General features: G+C 42.2%; 1 protein-coding gene across 5 annotated transcripts in view; it reads right to left on the bottom strand.

Moving 5' to 3' along the window:
- Positions 1 to 638: 638 nt before the first annotated feature.
- Positions 639 to 20594, bottom strand: part of CASP8AP2 (caspase 8 associated protein 2) — a 34959-nt gene continuing 15003 nt past the window's right edge. For all 5 annotated transcript variants that reach the window (XM_053287396.1, XM_053287394.1, XM_053287393.1 and 2 more), the window contains 4 exons: positions 17675 to 19890; positions 13900 to 17104; positions 5387 to 5486; positions 639 to 2540 (listed from right to left, as the gene is read on the bottom strand). In XM_053287396.1, the coding sequence (XP_053143371.1) occupies positions 2484 to 2540; positions 5387 to 5486; positions 13900 to 17104; positions 17675 to 19890 (5578 nt within the window). In that variant the 3' untranslated portion in view covers positions 639 to 2483. The remainder of the gene's footprint in view (positions 2541 to 5386; positions 5487 to 13899; positions 17105 to 17674; positions 19891 to 20594) is intronic.

Here is a 20594-nt window from a genome sequence, read left to right as displayed (position 1 = left end):
TGCTCTAGCAAGGGATACTGCTGACATCCTAACTAATGAAACACTCGTGCAACGGGGAAAGCAGCAGTGCTTCTGAAGACCAGACTAATGCTACACTGGTGCTAGTGTATATGGGGGAGCATTTCAGCAACCATCCCACCCCTTCCCCTGAAAGCCCTCTGTGTCACCCAAAAACACATCCCTGAGGGCTTGGTTACCCTTCAGAGACATATTTTGAGGTAGCAGAGTGCTTCTTGGGGAAGGGGTGATCACTTAAATTTGTCCACACTGCTGAGCCAGCAGTGGAGCAGAGAAAGTTGGACTTTACAGGAGCAAAAATGCTCTTGAAGCACTACCACCACTGTTGCCTTGTTAGTTAGGACGTCAGCTACTGCATATAGACTCAGGTGCTGGAAGTGGGTTCTCCCCAGCCCCTTACACAACTCATTTTGTTTAGTGACAGGAGGCTCAACTGAAAGGGAAAGCATGATGCAGGTAGCTCTTGCCGGATCACAGCAATTACAAAGCAAGTCTCTATTATTTCAGGGGAACATAACTGAAGTGCTCAGTTTAGGATGGGAGTATTAGACTGCAGATTTACATACAGTACATTCCATATATAATATAATGAATTATACTGAAATACAAGTTACAAGATATAGTATAAAAACACTCCAAGTCAACTTTTAATGAACATTAAGTGCATTCATTTTACAAGGGTTGGAATTTGTATTACAGAATGCGGTATACAGTATTTAGTTCATACAAAATAAACCTTATTTTATGTAGTCAAAAATTTGCAAGTAAACAAATATTTAACATAATATTTTACATAATGTTGGATCCTGTACATATATTTACAACAGAACATTTAAAACTTTACAATTTAAAAAAAAAATCCAGGTCAGAATGGCAGCAAGTCACCTTAAGATGTGAAAATTCACCCCATATGTATACAGAACTGTTTGCTTTTGGAAATAAAAAGCTGGGTGGAGTCGTTACCTATCTGGGGCTTTTGCTGCTGTGCACCATGTGTACGATCAAACAAAACCCTCAAACCTCAAAAGATAGAATTTGCTTAGGACGGGGGTGTAAATCCATTTCACTTTCTCTGGATTATACCCATAAGAATAAATTCCTGAAGTTTTTAATTAAGGCACCTTTGGTATCACATATTTGGATTGCACAACTGTTAAAACTACTATAGTGTAGATACTCATACTTGAGAAGGGAAGCTATACTCTGAGTCAGCATGTGCAAGGCAGCCAGTGGCCTGCAGCTGAGATGTGGCTGAACATCGCAGCAATGAGAGACTGGAAAGGAGGGAGTTGAGCTGGTTACTGGAGTGGCTGTGCATTTGCTGAGTCCAGGCAGTAGTGGGAGAAGAAACAGGGAGGAAAGAATCATGGGATTCCTGCGGGGCAGTGGTCTCACAAGGGGCTAACCCCCCAGTGGTTCTGGGCTTGACCTCTCGTGAGATCTGCACCAGCTGTTGGGAGGTATAATACCTTTAAATACCTCAGGTATTTAAAGCCTTGACTGGGGATGAGGAGGACAGTCAGAGCCGAGGAAGCAAAAGTCTCTTGTTTGTTCTTCAGTGGCATCTAGGAGTAGCAAGAGGTGATGAGCAGACAAGGAGACTGGGGGAAAGTGTGGCTGAACCTCTCTGCTTCATCCGACATAGCCCAGCATTCCGAGGCCATTTTCAAGATGGCAGCAATCCCATTCAGGGCCAGATCTACCCCAGGGACCACAGAATGAAAGTGGCAAATGTGGTTTAAAAAGCAAAAGTCGAACTTTGAAAAAACCTTTTTGTATACAGAATGTTTTTTAAAAGTCTTAAATAGAGGGAACTTACAAGGACGGATATTGCTGCCAAAATATTCTATACAGAAACTGTACATATATGCACCGTCATCTTTGAACAAAGGGTCTTCAACAATATACTGCAAAGCTTCACAATTTGTGTCCATGCTTTCTGAAGCATGGACACAAATGAAGCAGTGAGAGAAAGGGGGAGTTTGCCATTTCACTACCCCTATAGCTACTGATATGTTTTTTCCGATATTCAAAATCAATAGGCATTTCAACACAAAGAAAATGTATTTGCTGGGAACTCCTGGTCTCCCAAAATGTTTAATTTAAGCATAGTTTCAGAACAGAGATCAATGGAGAACAGGCTTGTGTTTCCACTTCTGTTGACTTCTTCATGTCATCCAGAACAGAATTCCTGAGGAAAACGTATTTTAGACAACGTGGAGAAATTTGTGGAGAATCACAAGTGATATGAGCTTCTTGTTCCCTTTGTGTTTCAGGTTTTCTAAAGAGAACTATGGGTATAAATGCAGCATTTTGGGTTTTGGTAAGCAAGATGCAGCAATTCTGACTTGGATTGAACATTCAGTCTCTGTCACATTCAGTCTCAGTCTCTCTCTGTTTCACACAAACACACTTCAGAGTGCATATACGTTCATAGCATTCCATTGTTTTTAGCAACAGCAAAATTAATTGCAGCTTGACATCTTGAACAGTTTCACTAACTGCTTGAATCTTTCTTCAACCTGTGGAGAAAAATCAAATCATTTTTAGATGTAAAATGATTAGGGATGTGCACAAATCAATTTTTTTGATTTGATTTGTGCCCAAAACAAATCACCCTTGATTTATTTTGTATCCAAATCAACCCCTCCAAATCACCCCAGATTCGATTTGTATTTGCTTTGATTTGATTCAGGTTTGGACTGATTCAGACCACTTAACAAAGTCCTAGGGGCACCAAATCTGGGTGGTGAGTAAGTACCCATGGGTGCCACCTACCACCCAAATTTCATGATCGGGGTGGCTGGAAATGACCTCAGAAGTCATTTCTCACCACCATTTTAAGCAGAGAGGAGAGGAGCTCTGGTCTTGTGGTAGCAGGCATGACTTGTCCCCTTAGCTAAGTAGGGTCTGCCCTGGTTGCATATGAATGGTAGACTTGATGTGTGAGCACTGTAAGGTATTCCCCTTAGGGGATGGAGCTGCTCTGGAGGAAGCAGAAGGTTCCAAGTTCCCTCCCTGGCATCTCCAAGATGGGGCTGAGAAAGATTCCTCCCTGCAACCTTGGAGAAGCTGCTGCCAGTCTGTGTAGACAATACTGAGCTAGATGGACCTATGGTCTGACTCAGTATAGGGCAGCTCTCTATGTTTCTAAAGGAGCCATTTTGTGGCTCATTCCCCACTAAGAATCACATTTTATATTGATTTTTCATGGAAAAGTGGGGGAAATTGGTCTTGGGGGGCATTCATGGACATCTGGGGATGAGCCCCTGGTGGCGCAGTGGTAAAACTGCCGCCCTGTAACCAGAAGGTTACAAGTTCAATCCTGACCAGGGGCTCAAGGTTGACTCAGCCTTCCATCCTTCCGAGGTCGGTAAAATGAGTACCCAGAATGTTGGGGGCAATATGCTAAATCATTGTAAACCGCTTAGAGAGCTCCGGCTATAAAGCGGTATATAAATGTAAGTGCTATTGCTATTGCTATCTGGAGACCTGTGGAGCACGGTAGAGAATTTTTTCCCCGGTGGGGCATTTTTCACTGATTTTTGCCCTTATTTTCAGTGTCCAGGAACCTAACCTTCCCCCACATTGCCTCAATGCCTTGGTATCCACAGTTTTGGTATCTATGGTAGTAGCAGAGAATGGAACCTTCATGGATACTGAGGTCCACCTGTAAAGGGTTGCTGCCTGAAAGTAGGGATGTACACAGAATGGGCTGGACCGGTTTGGTTTGAATCTGGACCAGACTTGAAGCTGACTGGGCCAGTTCGGTCCAGCACCCCTTCGAACCCCACCGGCTCGGTTTGGTCCGGGGTTTCTTCCCCCCGCAAATGGGTTTTTTTAAATAAGAATTTTTTTTAACGTTACTCCCCCTCAGGGGAGTTCCTGGAGGCGGGGTGTGTGTGTCTCCTCGGAGATTCCCCTCCTCCTGCCGGATCTCTTTATAGCCCCCTCCGGCTGGCTCTTCGGCCAGTTTTCGGCCTTCTTCCAGCAGCCATTTTGGAGGCCGAGCACCTGTGCAATTGGCCTCTGCATGGTCTGGGCGCATGGCCTCCAAGTTGTGCAGGTGCATGGCCTACAAAATGGCCGCTGGGAGAAGGCCGAAAACTAGCCAAAGAGCCGGCTGGAGGGGGCTATAAAGGGGGCTATAAAGAGAGTTGTCAGGGGGAGGGGGAACCTCCACGGACCCCCCCCAGCTGCCTCCAGGAACTCCCCAGAAAGGGAGTAAGGTAAATATATATACACCCGAAAAACGTGCGTGAGTGTTTGTGAACCCCCAAACACACACACACACACACACACACACACACACACACACACAAGCTAACATGATGTGCACTGTAAGAGAGTGGAATGCTCCATGGCAGGGCTGCAGCAGAGCCGAATGGCAGCCCCGAATGCTGATGGTTATGCAATCAGCATCACCACTATTTGTCCCATTCACAACAAGTACACAGTGGTAATGCTGAGTGCACAACTGCTGGTTCTCTCTAGCGTTGGAGCTGCCTTCTGGCTCTGCTGCAGGCCTGGAAGCATTTTGGCTCATTTGGAGTGTTTTCGCTTCATTGCAGCATGCATCATGTCAGCCATAGGCATTAAATGCGCAATGTCTAAAATGTTGTAAGATTTAGAACATATATATTGTAGTAAAAAGATGACAGCCAAGTTTACCTAGTGAACCTGGCTGAAAGTGAATTCGTAACCACACTCTCTTCTCCTGCCCCTTCTGGGTCCTAGTGAAATACAGCTCTAGTCACTGAAACACAATGGCTATCATGGATATTCTGCCATGGATTAACCAAAATTTAAATAAAGAAATTCACTATCATGTCTTTGCCAAAATCCCTATGGCCACTGAATGAAGTTTCACTTATGCATGTTCCCAATACATATTTGTCAGCAGATGCTCTGTCCTACTGTTAGGTCAGCCTGCCTTTATGTCCCAAGTATCCAACTTGAGCACAGGACAAAATCTGCAAAGACAGGCTAAGCAGCATCCAAAATACAGAGGTCTAAGTTGCCAGGCTGCCTCACCAAAATAAGAACTGTTCTTTTCACCCATTTCAAGCTTTATCATGCCATAAGAATTATATAAAAACATACAGTGGTCATATATGAGAAAGTATCACATAGAGAGAAGGTGACTTTTAATAGACATGAAACATTTAAAACGTTTTTCTACCAATAATTTCATTGGTTCAGAGACCAAATTTATAGGGTTTTAAAAAACAAAAAACAAAAACAAACTATGATATTCTGTTTCTCTTAAGAGCCTTGAATCAATATAGGTTTAAGTTACTGCAGACATATACTGCTTAAGCAGACACACAAACCACACACATGCAAGGCTGCCTACCCAAATAAGTACCTGATTTGAGCTTTTATTGAGCTTGGCTGCAAGAGAGGCAAATGTTTTTCCTGAAGGTCCTTTTTTCTGACACTCCAACAGAATCTCCCTGTCATCATTTCTGTAACAATAATACAAGAGTAATTCTAGTCTCTGAACACTACTTTGACATTTGAGGGAAACCAATTAGTTACCATGCTAAACACTTCAAACGGTATTACTGCAACTGGAAGTGGGTTTTTAATGCTAGAGAATGTAAAAGCCAGTTATAATGAAGACCATCTAAACTAGGAATCCCCCCCTCCTCCTTATAGACTAGATGGCAATGACATTTCCGCATTTTCAGAACAGCGACCTCCGCTTTGCCCTGAATATACTGCCTGTACTTTAGTCAGAACTAGGGTGCTGCAAGAACACAACAGCTGACTTTGAGGTCATGTTTTTTAATTTTGTGAAACAGATTTGGGTTTCATTCATATGCCCATCAAAAAAAGAGGATCTATAAAAAACATATAAGCTTGTGCTTCCTATTGCTCAGGGCTGCTAACAGCTAAAGCAGCCTGGTTCTATCAGGCCCTTTAGGGCTTTCCAATGTGGCTTATAGTGGACTGCTAAACCCCTACCCAACTTTACACAACCTACTGAACCAACTTCAGGACTAGGAAGCTGATGCACTTCTTAGGGCAAAAGAATCAACTTGATGATGATGATGATGATGATAATGATAATAATAATAGAAGAATAGAATAGAAGAAAAAGAACAGAAAAAAAGAAATAGAATAGAAGAACAGAATAGAAGAAGAAATAGAAAAAAAATCACAAAATACAAAGATCTACAAATTGAAATTGAAAGGCTGTGGCAGAAAAAGACCAAAATAATCCCAGTGGTCATTCGCGCCCTGGGTGCAGTTCCAAAAGACCTTGAGGAGCACCTCAACACCATAGGGGCCACAGAAATCACCATCAGCCAATTACAAAAAGCAGCTTTACTGGGAACAGCCTATATTCTGCGACATCTATAACAATAACAACATTGACAATAAAATTCAGCCATCCTAGGTCCTTGGGAAGGACTCGATGTCTGGATAAAGCAAACCAGTCAATAACACCTGTCTGACTGTGTAAACAAGAAATAATAATAATATCAGATGCTAGTAAATTGAAAGATATGAAAGACAAGAAGCTGAAGAATGAAAACACTAAACAGTATCTGATCCAAAAATACCACCTAGATTCAAGGAAAATTAGAGAAGTCCTGGAAATAATAAAGCAGCAAATAACAGCAGTATCAAAGAAGATTAGCAGATATGAAGTCAGAATTACACAACACAGGCAGAATCTCCAATTCCAGTTGAATCAGAGACGTTTCTACCAAAGCATAGAAGGAGAAACTGCAAGAAACGTAGAAACACAAAATAAAGAAGAAACGGTGCAATTCTGGGGGAAATTATGGGACAATCCAATAGATTATAATAAAAAAGCAGGCTGGGTGAAAGAGATGGAAAAATGTAACCAACAAATGCAAGATCCAGTAACAACACCAGAATTAATAAGTGAAAGAGCAAAGAAAATTAAAAATTGGACTGCACCAGGCGACGATGAACTGCATGGCTTTTGGCTTAAACACCTAATAAGCCTTCATAAACAACTATCAAAACAGTTCAATCACATTTTGCAAGGAGGTGATATTGAACAATGGCTAACAACTGGGAAAACTCATCTCATCATGAAAGACCCAGCAAAAGGTGCAGTTCCAAGTAATTATAGACTGATAACTTGCCTGCCAACTATGTTCAAATTATTGACTAAGATAACTTGCCTGCCAACTATGTTCAAACTGGAATAATAGCAGATGAAGTGATGCAACACTTATTAACTAACAAACAGCTTCCAGTTGAACAGAAAGGAAATTGCCCGAACACCAGAGGCACAAAAGACCAGCTGCTGATTGACAAAATGATTTTAGAAAACTGCAAGAGAAGAAAAACCAATCTAAGTGTTGCATGGATTGACTACAAGAAAGAAACATTGGTAGACTTACTGTGAAGGGTTCTTTTTCTGGGTATGGGGAGGGCATCCTAACGTGACGGGTTATCAAGCTCTGCATGCTCCGAGACAGGAACAATCAAAATTCAGGTCGATCATATGTATCCAGACAGCTGTCACTCATCCCCAGTTCCAGGACTGTTGAGCACAGAAAATACAGAGAGCAAGGAGAGAAAAAATAGTCCACAAGGGATGAAGTTGTACAGTAAACAGTGACAGCAAAGAACTAAGCAACCCTGGGAGTTGCCCCACCTCCCTGCATATCCGTCATAAACATTCGCGGGTGGGCCGGATGCCCTCCCCATACCCAGAAAAAGAACCCTTCATGGTAAGTCTACCAATGTTTCTTTTTCCTTGGTATGGGGAGGGCATCCTAACGTGACCGGACATACCAAAGCAATCCCAAGGGCGGGAGCGAATGATTAGACAACCTGTTGCAATACCGTCCTTCCTATTGCTGTTTGAGCAGCAAGAGCAGCAAGACGGAATCTTGTAATGCCTAATGAAGGGAGACACTGATGCCCAAGTTGCCGCCTTGCAAATTTCTTCCAAGGGGACACGAGCTGAAAAGGCCGCAGAAGTGCCGGCTCTGCGAGTGGAATGGGCAGAAATGTCACGAGGAACAGGTAGGTGAAGAGACTCATAAGCCAACGATATGCCAGCTCTGATCCATCGACCCACGGAAACCTTGTACGCCTTGGTCCCTAGGGAAGATGGCTGAAAGGGGAAAAAAGGGGAATCCGTCTTTCTAAAGATTTTGGATCTTTTAATATACAATCTAAGTGCCCTACGCACATACAGAGTATGCCAAGCACGCTCCTTAGGGTGAGCAGGACTAGGACAGAAGGAGGGCAATACTAAATCTTGGCTCCTATGAAAGATGGAATTAACCTTGGGTAAGAAGGTGGGATCCAACTTCAAAAACAACACACTCCTTTTGAAAAATGCATAGCTCATTGCGCACAGAGAGGGCAGCTAGTTCAGAAACCCTTCGTGCCGAGGTGATGGCCACAAGGAACAATACTTTAAATAGTTTAAAATGCATAGCTCATTGCGCACAGAGAGGGCAGCTAGTTCAGAAACCCTTCTGAATTCTCAAGGGAAAAATGCATAGCTCATCGCGCACAGAGAGGGCAGCTAGTTCAGAAACCCTTCGTGCCGAGGTGAAGGCCACAAGGAACAATACTTTAAAGGACAAAATTCTCAAGGGAGCTGAACGAAGAGGCTCGAATGGAGCCTTAGTAAGAGCATTTAAAACTAAATTCAAATCCCAGGAGGGAAACCTATGTACGGGAGGCAGAGCCAAGTTGCTCGCTCCCCCATAACATCTTTAAAAAATGGTGGAAAAGGTACAGTGGCTGCTGAAATAGAGGTTGATGGAAAACCTTCCTGATCCAAGCCAGTGGCTGAAGGTGTGCCAGTCTCCTGAGACACATCCTTGATGGCCCTTTTGGCTTGAAAGGGAGTGGCAGCCAAGGTGACCTTGGACTTGGCATCTATCCGTCGATTTTTATTCATTTATTTATTTTTAACCATAACCCTCTGCGCAGTGCCACCCCGGCTGCCATGGCACGAGAGGCGTGCTGTATGCAGTCCAGACCTGAGTCTACCATAAGGGCAGAAGCTCTAGCCAATTTATTTAAACCCTGGCGGAGTTTAAGATTTTCTGGAGGTATCAGCTTAATAAGCTCTTTAGTCCACAGAATGGAGGCTCTATTGTAGCTGCTTTTTTGGGCGGCAGGGCGGGCAAAACAGGAGCCTCTTGGCTCACAGTTGCTCTTTCTTCATTAACATTAGCTGAAAGGCTCAAGCTCGCTGTCCCTCCAACTGAGGGAACAATCGCGGCTTCTGTGAAGGGGCCCTCCGAAAGGGAAGCCTTCAACATATCCCCCATATGAGCAGGCTCCATAGTCAGAATAATACAGCCTTAATCAGAGGAAATAATCAAAATAAGCAGCTAGATGAGCGCAATTGGCGACTCCCTTCCCACCCTTGCACACAGAATAAAGGAAGGGAGAAACTGGCCTGAAGTAGTCAGAGAAAGTGAAAGACGATGATAAAGGCTGTGAAGATTTTCCTCACAGCGCTAATCAAGCTCTGTCTGCGGACTGACTTAGCAGAGAAGATACCCATGCCAGACAATGCCTCTTAACGAACTCCCCCAACCAAATTAACTCACCTGGGGACGGCTGTTCGCCACCAGGGAGTGGAGGCATATTAGACAAACTGACACCTACAGTGGTAGACATAATAGCAGCAGCAGCAGCAGCAGCAGACAGACCCTGAGGAGGGTCAAGGACCGTGAGTGGCGTCGGTGCGCTAAACAGAACCTGAGGGTCGAGGGCGGTACATGAAGTTGTCACGCTAATAGGACCCTGAGGAGGGTCGAGCACGGTGACCGCCGCTGGCGCGCTAATTGGACCCCATGGGGGGTCATTAATAGACACAGAACCCTGGAAGGGTTCAGAGATCGGCATCATGCGCCCAGGTTCCCCATTGCTCTTAAAAAGAACTGCAGGGCTAGACTTGGAGAGGAGAGCTAAAATGGCTGCCGCGCCTTCGGCAGTTAAATCGGGCGGGAAAGCGGAAGGTTGCTGCGCCCGAACTGCCTTCAACTGCAGTCTATCGCTCAGTGGCGTGCTGCCAGGGGATCATATATGCTTTTTCTTTTTGACAACACCCTTTTCCTTTAGGTGTTTAGTTTTCTTTTTCGATTTCTTGGGCGGCGGGGCGGGCAGATTAGAAGCCTCCTGGCTCACAGTAGTCTCCTCTCCTTTATCAATGGCCGTTAGGCCCAAGCTCGCTGTCGCTGCCACCGAGGGAACAATCGCGGCTTCTGTGAAGGGGCCCTCAGGAAGGGAACCCTTCAACATATCCCCAATATAATCAGGCTACATATTGCGAATAAGAGAGACCTCAAAAGAGGAAATCCCAAAGTAAAAACTATTAAAATAAAAAAGGAGAAAGGCTGTGTAATTTTTCCTCACAGCAATACTCAAGCTCTGTCTGCGGAGCAAGACAGGACTGGAACTGGGGATGAGTGACAGCTGTCTGGATACATATGATCGAACTGAATTTTGATTGGTCCTGTCTCGGAGCATGCAGAGCTTGATAACCCGTCACGTTAGGATGTCCTCCCCATACCAAGGAAAAAGCCTTCGACTCATTGCCTCACACATGGATACTAAAATGTTTAGAAACAACTGGTGTCAGCAAAAACACTCAGATATTTATAAGAAAAGCAATGAGCATGTGGAGTACACAGTTAACAATCAATGGCAAGACACTTGGACAGGTTAGCATTAGAAGAGGTATTTTCCAAGGGGACTCACTATCCTCTCTGTTGTTTGTGATCGCCATGACTCCACTTTCACAAATACTAAACAAAACAGGCCTCAGATACCATACATCTAAAACATCAAGTCAAATCAACCATCTGCTGTACATGGATGATCTGAAGTTGTATGGAAAGTCCCAGTCAGAAATCAAATCACAGATAAACACTGTCCGTATATTCAGTAGCGATATAGCAATGGAGTTTGGACTAGACAAGTGTGCTGCATTAATAATGAACAGAGGAAAAATAACAAAAACAGAAGGAATAGAACTGCCCAATGGAAGCAACATCAAGAACCTGGAAGAGAAAGAACCTTACAAATACTTGGGCATTCTCCAGGCTGATAACATCACACACACTGAAGTTAAAAGAAAAATGGGAAGTGAATACATCAGGAGAGTTAGAAAAATCCTCAAGTCCAAACTCAATGGCGGGAACACCATACAAGCCATAAACACCTGGGCTATACCTGTTATCAGATACACGAGAGGAATAATAGACTGGACCCAGGCAAAGCTAGAGATGCTAGATCGTAAGACCAGGAAAATAATGACCATCAATCATGCTCTGCACCCCTGCAGTGATGTAGATAGGCTATACCTCCCTCGCAGCTTCGGTGGAAGAGGAATGCTGCAAGTCCATCAAACAGTAGAGGAGGAGAAAAGAGGCATTGAAGAATATATCAAGGACAGTGAAGAAGATGCACTTCAAATGGTCAATAACGAGAAACTATTCAACACCAATGAAACAAAGCAGGCCTACAAGAAAGAACAAGTCAAGAACCGAGCAGAAAAATGGAAAAATAAGCCCCTGCATGGTCAATATTTGCACAATACAAGTGGACAATCAGACATCACCAAGACCTGGCAATGGCTTAAGAATGGCAACTTGAAGAAAGAAACAGAGGGTTTAATACTGGCTGCCCAAGAACAGGCACTAAGAACAAATGCAATAAGAGCGAAAGTTGAAAAATCAACAACAAACAAGTGCCGCCTTTGTAAAGAAGCAGATGAAACTGTGGACCACCTAATCAGCTGTTGTAAAAAGATCGCACAGACTGACTACAAACAAAGGTATGACAAAGTCAAAGATGATTCACTGGAACATCTGCAAAAAATACAAGCTACCTGCAGCCAAAGATTGGTGGGACCATAAAATTGAAAAAGTTGTCGAAAATGAAGATCTGCCACACAATACACCAGATAGAACTGTAGTTGAGAAGAAAGAAAAACAAGTCAAAATAATCGACATAGCAATACTAGGGGGTAGCAGAATAGAAGAAAAAGAAATAGAAAAAATCACAAAATCCAAAGATCTACAAATTGAAACTGAAAGGCTGTGGCAGAAAAAGACCAAAATAATCCCAGTGGTAATTGGCGCCCTAGGTGCAACTCCAAAAACACTTGAAGAGCACCTCAACACCATAGGGGCCACAGGAATCACCATCAGCCAATTACAAAAAGCAACTTTACTGGGAACAGCCTATATTCTGCGACGATATCTATAAAAACAGCAACAACACTGACAATAAAATTCAGCCATCCCAGGTCCTTGGGAAGGACTCGATGTCTGGATAAAACAAACCAGTCAATAACACCTGTCTGACTGTGTAAACAACAACAATAATATTAATGATAATAATGATGATGATGATAATTTGATTTTTATACCACCCTTCAAAAAATGGCTCAGGGCGGTTTACACAGAAAATTAACAAACAAATAAGATGGAACCCTGTCCCCAAAGGGCTCACAATCTAAAAAGATACATCAGATAGACACCAGCAACAGTCACTGGAGGTACTGTGCTGTGGGTGGATAGGGCCAGTTACTCTCCCCCTGCTAAATAGAGAATCACCACAGTAAAAGGTGCCCCTTTGCCCAGTTAGCAGGGGTATATAACAATCATTATAACAATCACTGGTGACTTTTGATCCCTAATAAACAGCTGCCTTGGCTGTGAAATGTGCAGAGGACCCAGCAATGTGTGTATGCATAATTATTTTCTTTCTATAAGGACTTAAAAGCAAGTAACTTTCTTTTATATGTCTTTCACTTTGCTTAAAACAAAATGTACATATCAAGAAGGTAAATTCTTAAAATTCATAACTTTACAGAACGATATCACTCCTAAATTCTTAGCACGCATGCACGCAAATAAATGTGCTAGCCAGCCTTCCAAACAGAAGAGAAGACAAAAGGGAGTGGGGGGGGACTCTAGTCTTCATATATTCAGTCATTATACTCCTTTTTCTTATCAGGCTAAACTAATTGTATTACAGTAACCATGCTTTATAATATATACAATCATTAAATCTTAAGCTACTGATTATATAACTTTATGCATGTTCTCCGACTATACTTATTATTCCAAAATCACCTAACCCTAGACCTGTGTGCCCGAGAGGAAGGCAAGAAAGAAGGCACCCAGGCCAGCGGAGAGTGTAATGTCGGCTCCCACAGAGACCAGCCCTGGCCTTGTGAGGCCCGTTGGGGCAGCCTCTCCCTACCTTCGCAGGAGTACTGAAAGACCAGTGTCGCCTGAGAAGAAGGCAAGAAAGGAGGCACCCAGGTGAGCGAGCTCTTGTCCTCAGCAGCTCCTGAAAAGACCAGCAGCCCGAGACAATGTTGTATTAATCTGATGTAATTTCCTTGCTTTAATGTGGTTAACTGCTTTGGTTGCCTTTGTCAAGGCAAAAAGGCGGTATAAAAATGCAACAAATGAATGAATGAATGAATGAATGTATTTGTTATTTTTGAATATGGTCATATTCCCAGTTTTTAAAGCAAAGCAAGCAACTTTCTAAAGCTGCTGTAACAAACTTCCTTAAAAAATTTTTGTGTGTGTTTAACTGAGGTAAAACTGATAATCTGAGGTCAAATTCAGAAATGATATTTCTTAGTAAAATGTCATGGCCTTGGCTCCTAAGCAACAGCTGGGTAGTTGATTTGGTCGTGCAAGTCATTTGAATCAAACCTGACATAGAACCAGAACAAAAATAAAAAGGTCAGGATTCTCTATAGCACAGGAAAAAGATTTATGATGGTACCATCATTCCCAGTGTGTGTAGGAATCCATGATGGAGCCCCCACCTATTTCATACTTCTTGCCTCTCCTACTCATACCTCACATTTCCTTTCGCTATTCTTACCTTGTCCAAGAGATCACAACTTCCCCCTTTTTCTTAATGACATTTTTGGCATATAGACTTGATGGTGACACAGAGGATGTCGATGGTAAAGGACTGGCGTCACACACGGAGGCAGACTTTTTCATGGATGCATTCACTGCTACTGAAGCAGTCTCTTTAGACTTCTTGTTACTTTTGCCAGTTTTTTTACAAGATGACTCACAGCTCTCTTTTCTCTCTCTTTTTGCTCTGGATTTTTCTGTAGTCTCCTTTTTTCTTTTCTTGCTTTCTTTATCAAGAGTTGGTCGGCATCCTGAAATATCAATATTTGAAGTCGTTTCTGTTTCAAAATTCTCATCTGCTGTTGGCTTGCCTGGCTGCTCCTCTGTCAAGGGATCACCTGCCACAGAGCAGCCCTCTGTCTTACATCCCTCTTTATCTTTATTTAAGCTTCCCATTCCAGCATTTAAAGTCGATCCCTCCGTTAGATCCCATGAATCAACTTCATTTTCCAAGGGAGTTTCATCTGTCAGGTCTATACATATATCAAAATGGCCCTCAGAGGAAAACTCCTCTTCTAGTGGAACTGCTGAACTAGTTGGAGAATGTTCCACAGCAGTGCAGGATACACCCCCTTTGGGGAACATTTTCACTGTGTGTGTCTGAGGTAGCTTTAACACTTCAGGTGCATCTTCACTCTGGCTAGTTTTATTTGAGGGTTCTTTTAAAGACTCTAAAGGTTTTCCCCATTCTCTAGGGGGATCCAGCCAGTCAGATGCTCCGTTTGAGCCAGCCACACCATGTGACACTTGATGGGGCCCAAGCAAGTCAGGGCCTTGACTGTGACTGGTATTGTTGTATGGTGCCTGAAGGGACTCAGCCATGTTAGAAAGTTGTTCTTGCTTGGCATTACTAAACAGGGCCTCTACAGAGTCAAGCACATTATCAGGAGCAGCAGGATTGGTTTCTTGTTGAGGGTCAGATTGTTCAGCTTCCTTATCCTTGTCAAGACAAATAGATGGTTCTTTTGTAGATGCAAGTGAATCAGGGGCTTTATCTTTTCCAATATTATCATGTGTCTCATTCAGAGAGTCAGTTCTCTTTTCCATAGACACTGTTTCTTCTAATGGCACACCTTGAAAATTCAATGCATCTAAGTTTTCTTCAGGCATAATTTCATTGTCTCCTCTCTCAGCAAAAGAGGTCACTGGCTCATTTGCTAGGGACACTTGATCAAGGCCTGGTGAGGTAGATGGTGTGGCACGCCTTATCTTAACAATGAAGTGATCATTTGATTTCTCCATAACTACTGCCTGCATTGGTAGGCTTGGGCAATACTGAAATCCAGGAGCAGCAGGCATACTTGCCCATGTTGAAGAGCAGCTTGATTTACTGCTTGAATTATCAGACTCCAAAGCCAAATGGATGTCTTGCTCAGAGGCATCTTCTTCTTCAAGATGGGCATCTTCACTAAAGTGTGCACTTAGAACATCCTCAGGAACTGTCCCAAACATGTCAGGCTTCAAAAAACTAAGATGAGCATCTGACTTCAAAGGAGAGGGGATAGTCAAGGACACGGCTAGATCTTCCAGAAGAATAGAAGAGACAAGTGATTTTGGTTTCCCTGAAATACACACTTCACCTTTCTTCAAAGCTGGACTAGAAGGAATTTCAAACATACAGCTTTCATCTAGAATATCTGGATCAATGGGCATTTGAAGTCTAGCTAAAAAAGATGAGTCCCTTTCAGGTGACACTAAAGGCCATTTTATGCCATCTAATACTCTTGACTCTATCTGGGTCTCTTTTGGAGTAGATTCTGCTTCATACACAGAATCATTTCCACAGTTCTGGCCATCTGGCATGTGTTTTTCTGGTGTCTTGAACTCCCACTGACTTTCATCAACAAAGTCAACATTCTTTTCTGAAAGACCAGAACCTTGTAATAAACTTTTGAACATTTCACCCATCTGAGCATCATTCACCAGGTTAAATGTTAAGCCAGACATCTGCTGTTCTGTGAGAGGTCCACAACTGATATCAGTCTTGTCCCCAACTATCTGTGATCCTTCTTTTGCACATTTTCCATTTTTCAAAGCAGACTCTCTGTCCTGTATGGACTTTTCCTTGAAAAGCTCAACTCCAGTCTGAGAATGTTTTGTTTTAACAGTATAAGGACTTATAAGTTTTTTAGCCATATTTTTGTGTGCATCCATTTTATTTGTGTCATGATGGCCATTCTTAGGCAGTTGGTTGCTTGCCACTGACTTTGGAAGGTCACACTTTTCAGGTTTTTGAGTTCTGGCATTTAAGGCTGGTTTCTTTGATTTCTGTCTCTCAGTTTTGTGACTTGCAAGGCATCTGGGGCTTTCTTTTGTTCTTTTATCAAGCCTACCTTCATCACTTTCATTTCCAATACTTATCAAGTTGCACAGCTTTAGGAGAATTTTTTTAATTTTCTCAAAAAGGTAGTCAAGCTGCTCATCAACAAGTTTCCACAACTTTTTCTTCATATCTGATTGCTGTTGTTTAAAGAGATGCTCTATTGCACTATTCTTTTTGATCTGCTTAAGTTTAGTCTCTATAACTTCACAGAGATTCCGTTTCAATGCTTCACTTGTTTTAGACATTTTAGAGAAGTCAAGGTATTTTACGAGAGATATAAAATTCAGAATTGCTGTGTCTACAATCCTGTGAAAATGCTTTACTGGAAACTGCATTTTAAACTTCATGTAATTTTTCCGTACTTGCTTTCTTACAGCTCTGAGCATCTGCATGAACTCATGTACTGTGGAAGGTGCAGCAGTAATCTGAACTATTTTTTCAAGACAGTCAATGCTCACAGTTTTATTTTTCTTTACTTCCTTGGAAGACATTATGGTTCCAGCTTTGGGTTTTTCTTTACTTTTTCCCCTAGAAGCCAATTTTCCAGTGCCTTCACTAGAAGGTATGGTCTTGGCTTTGTGGTTGCATGGACTATGGGCCAAGTTAGGTTGATCAGGAGATGCTTTTCCTCTTGATTTTTTACAATTCTCTTGTCTTTCTGTTTTAGGTTGATCATCATCACTTACAATTTCCCCTTCTTCCAATTCATCTGAAGATAGGCTCTGTTGAGACTCCATCTCTAAGAGTTGGCGATCTGTGCAAAGTGGCTTTTGATTTTCCTTGTTGAGGTCATTGGACAGGTTTCTTGCAGGACAGACAACCGCATCTTCAGGAACCAAATCTGGAAGAAACAGGACAGTTTAGTAACTAACTACATGTTCCAAAGCCAGAAAGACTCAAAACAAACTCTAGCAGCAGAATGACTCAATGGTGGATTTGATTTTAGAATAGTGCACTTAACTGTTTAGAACTTTCTGTTTAGAACTGCCAACATCTGTGCATTGCGCTTTAGCCAGGACACTGAGAGCCAGTGTGGTTTAGTGGATGAAGTGTTGGCCTAGGTCTGGAAAAAATATACAGCAGTCATGGGGCCCCAATCTGGACCAGGACCTCAGTGGAGGTGGGGGATTTAACTCTTTCTCCCCTCCCATAGGCCTAAGCTGGATTCCCTCCCCTCCCATGGCTGCCTTTTCCAAAAACAAACAAACAAACAAACAAACCCCAACACAATCCACACGTGTTTCCTCATATCAGGTCTGGCCCACGTTTGCCACTGCTCTGTGTTATTCCTATGTTGGCATCATAAGGCAACAAGCAATCCTCTCCCAGAACCACCAAATTCAATTTTCACTGTTTTCTCCATTTAGCAAACACACTTAAGTAGCATACAAACAGGAATAAAGTAACGGACCTGTATTATAGCTTTTTACAGGTCCTTTGTAAAGGCTTTCCATTCTGAGTGCTTTAGTCAAGGGTCGAATTGGACTGTTAAGTGGACTGATTGCTTTTGGAATATATCTCATGTGATTGAGATCAATGCTCAATATAGAGTTCTCGTCATCAACAGAAACTGGGTTTGCATCTCTTGTTTGAGGTGTAGCACTTAGTCCTTTAATACACAATGCTTCTAAATTGGTTCCCTGGTCAGGAAAACTTGGCTTCCCATTACAAGCCTTGTGGTCAGTTAGAGGCACGTCCCCACTCAGTATGTTGCCATCTCCTATAGTATCTTTGCAAGGCACAGGTCTGAGACGCTGGCTTTCTTTTTTAGGAGACTCTAAGACCTTTTCACGTGCACAATTACTGGTCTCTTCCACTTCCATCAAGGAGTCTGAATCTGACCCATTAATCTCATCTATCACGCTATAGGAATCAAAGTCCACAGAACTTATAGTCTCCACGTCATTGAAAGCATTATCTGGAAGCATGTCTTGATTCAAGGGGCTGCCTAGACTAAGTGCCACACGTGCTTCATCAGCTTCTCCCATCTCAATACTGGCCTCTGGCAAAGGCTTTGCATTATCGGCCAGTTCATGCTGTGCTGTGTTTTGCAGGTCTGATGATGTCTTAGGTGGCTGTTTGTTGAAAGATTCTGCCACACTTTCACTTTCCACCTTCACTTTTGTCTTGGAAACAGACATCTTTTGTCCCAAACTGGTTTGAACAGGATTGTCAGGGATGGGTAATGGGGGCATTTTTGCTTGCTTAACGACATCAGTACCAATAGTTTCAACTGGTACAAACATGACTTCCTGACCTGGAATTTTTATGTCCCGTTCACTGCTGGACTTTGCTACTGTTTTGAGTTCATCAGTTTGCTTTTTAGCAGGAGACAGTGTTAAATTTAGCTTCTGCATAAAGCTCAGTTTTAAGGCTTTGGTTGTTGACTGCTCCTCGTTCCTTTTAAGTCTTGTTGGCAACTGCTCCTCCAAGTCATTTACTACCTTGACAGTTTCTTCTGGTGGTAAGGATTTGTTTTCCTCTTTTTTTACACTGACTCTAGCTTTAATAGTATCTTTTGCTGTTTTCTGTGACATTTCTTTTGAATCTGTTCTTTCATTCTGAAAACTCCTGCTCTCTCTAAGACTGTCTCTCTCATTTTTCCTTTTTTCTTCAGTTCTGTGTCTCTCCGATTTTGAATGTGTCCTTTCAGATTCACGTTTACTGCTGTCATCCTTGGAACGTCCATGTTTGTGATCTTTATTAGAAATCAGAGCTGACAGCGGAGACAGCCTCCATCCTCTCAACCCAAGATCACTTGCTTCTTTGTTCCTTCTACAGTCACTATCTTTTATCTTTCTGTCTTCTACATAGCTTTTACTTAACGTTTGAGGACTTCTGGCATTGGAATAATTTTCAGGGGAACTACTAACTTTACTTGTTCTTTTTTGCTGTTCTAGATGCTTTTCAGGTTGTCTGGTTTTTTGTCTGCCATTGCTTTCATCTTTGTTTTGTATTTTGAGATCCTTCTGACTTGCATTCTGTGACTTTTCACTCTTATCGTCACCAGAGTGTTCCATTTTTGGCAGTAATGTATCCTTTGGAGTTAACGGTTTCTCCCAAGCACAAGGGAACGTATCAGTTCTTTTGTCGGCACATGGGCTGCTTTTGATCTTTGTGTCATTATTGTCTTTCCAGAGTCCATTTCCTACTGTTTTTTCAGAGTTAAGTTGCAACTTTCCATGAAGGTCCAACATTCCATCTGCAGTGCTGCCCCCATTTTGGTGTGTTTTGGTTTTGTATTTGCAATCATTCTCCGTGTTATGATGCTCATTACTTTTTATTTCTTTCTTTCCTTTTTCTTTATCAGAAGAACTGTCAACATTGGTTAGTCTTGAATGAGCACCACTGTTGTGAGGGTCTTCAGAATGTGATCTAGGTATATTCATATTCCGTTTTTCTGAATGAGATTTCTTATTTTCTGTATCCCAAGATGTATAACTGTGAGGCATGTCCTTGGGCTCGGAAGGTTTAGTTCTAGAATCCATTTTTGGATTATTCACGGGAAGTAAGTCTTTGAATGTATTATTTTTTGCTTTTGATCCTTCAAAATTCCTTGCATTGTTAGCTGACTTCTGGAAGTATGTTCTAGTGTAGGTGTTTGGATGAACTGGAACCTCTGACAACCTGTTTATAAAGAGATTGATTTAAATATTTTATTTTAAAAATAAACAACTTCTGAAGATTTACATGAAATGCTAAAATCTAAACATGCCTGAAGTCAGCTACAGTGAAGGTAGAGGCATGAATAAGCCCTAAAATATGTACAATATACATTTAGATTTTCATTAATAACGAAGCAGAAGCCCCAAAAATAAATTATTAACATAGATATACTGATTGGAGCCTCTAGAAATGGAAGTTATAATTAATACAAGTAAATGGTACCCAAGGAACTTCAAGGTCTCTGTGGAAGTTTAAAGACTAATTTATTTATTTATTTATTGTTAAATTTATATACCGCCTTTCATTAAAGCAATCCCAAGGCGGTTTACAGCAAAAAATTTAAACACAAGATAGGAAAAAAGACAATTAAAATATTAAGTGAAAAAAACTATTAAACAAATCTGATTAAAAATTTAAAACAAAAGCATAAAAGCAATACAGAATATAAAGAGCAGCAGCAGAGAATCAAGTAAATGCCTGGGCAAAAAGCCAAGATTTTACACTTTTTCTAAAAGCTGTGATGGAGACCGAGGAGCGAACAGCCACCGGGAGAGCATTCCAGAGTCTGGGGGCAGCAACAGAGAAGGCCCTGACCCACGTGCACGACAACCGAGCCTCCCTCATTGTCGGCACCCAGAACAGAGCCCCCTCAGATGACCTCGTCA

Source organism: Hemicordylus capensis, chromosome 1 (assembly GCF_027244095.1).
Source record: "Hemicordylus capensis ecotype Gifberg chromosome 1, rHemCap1.1.pri, whole genome shotgun sequence".
Classification (NCBI taxonomy): Eukaryota; Metazoa; Chordata; class Lepidosauria; order Squamata; family Cordylidae; genus Hemicordylus; species Hemicordylus capensis.
The sequence above is the reverse complement of the archived record's forward strand: the minus strand, read 5'-3'. Positions and strand labels throughout refer to the sequence as shown.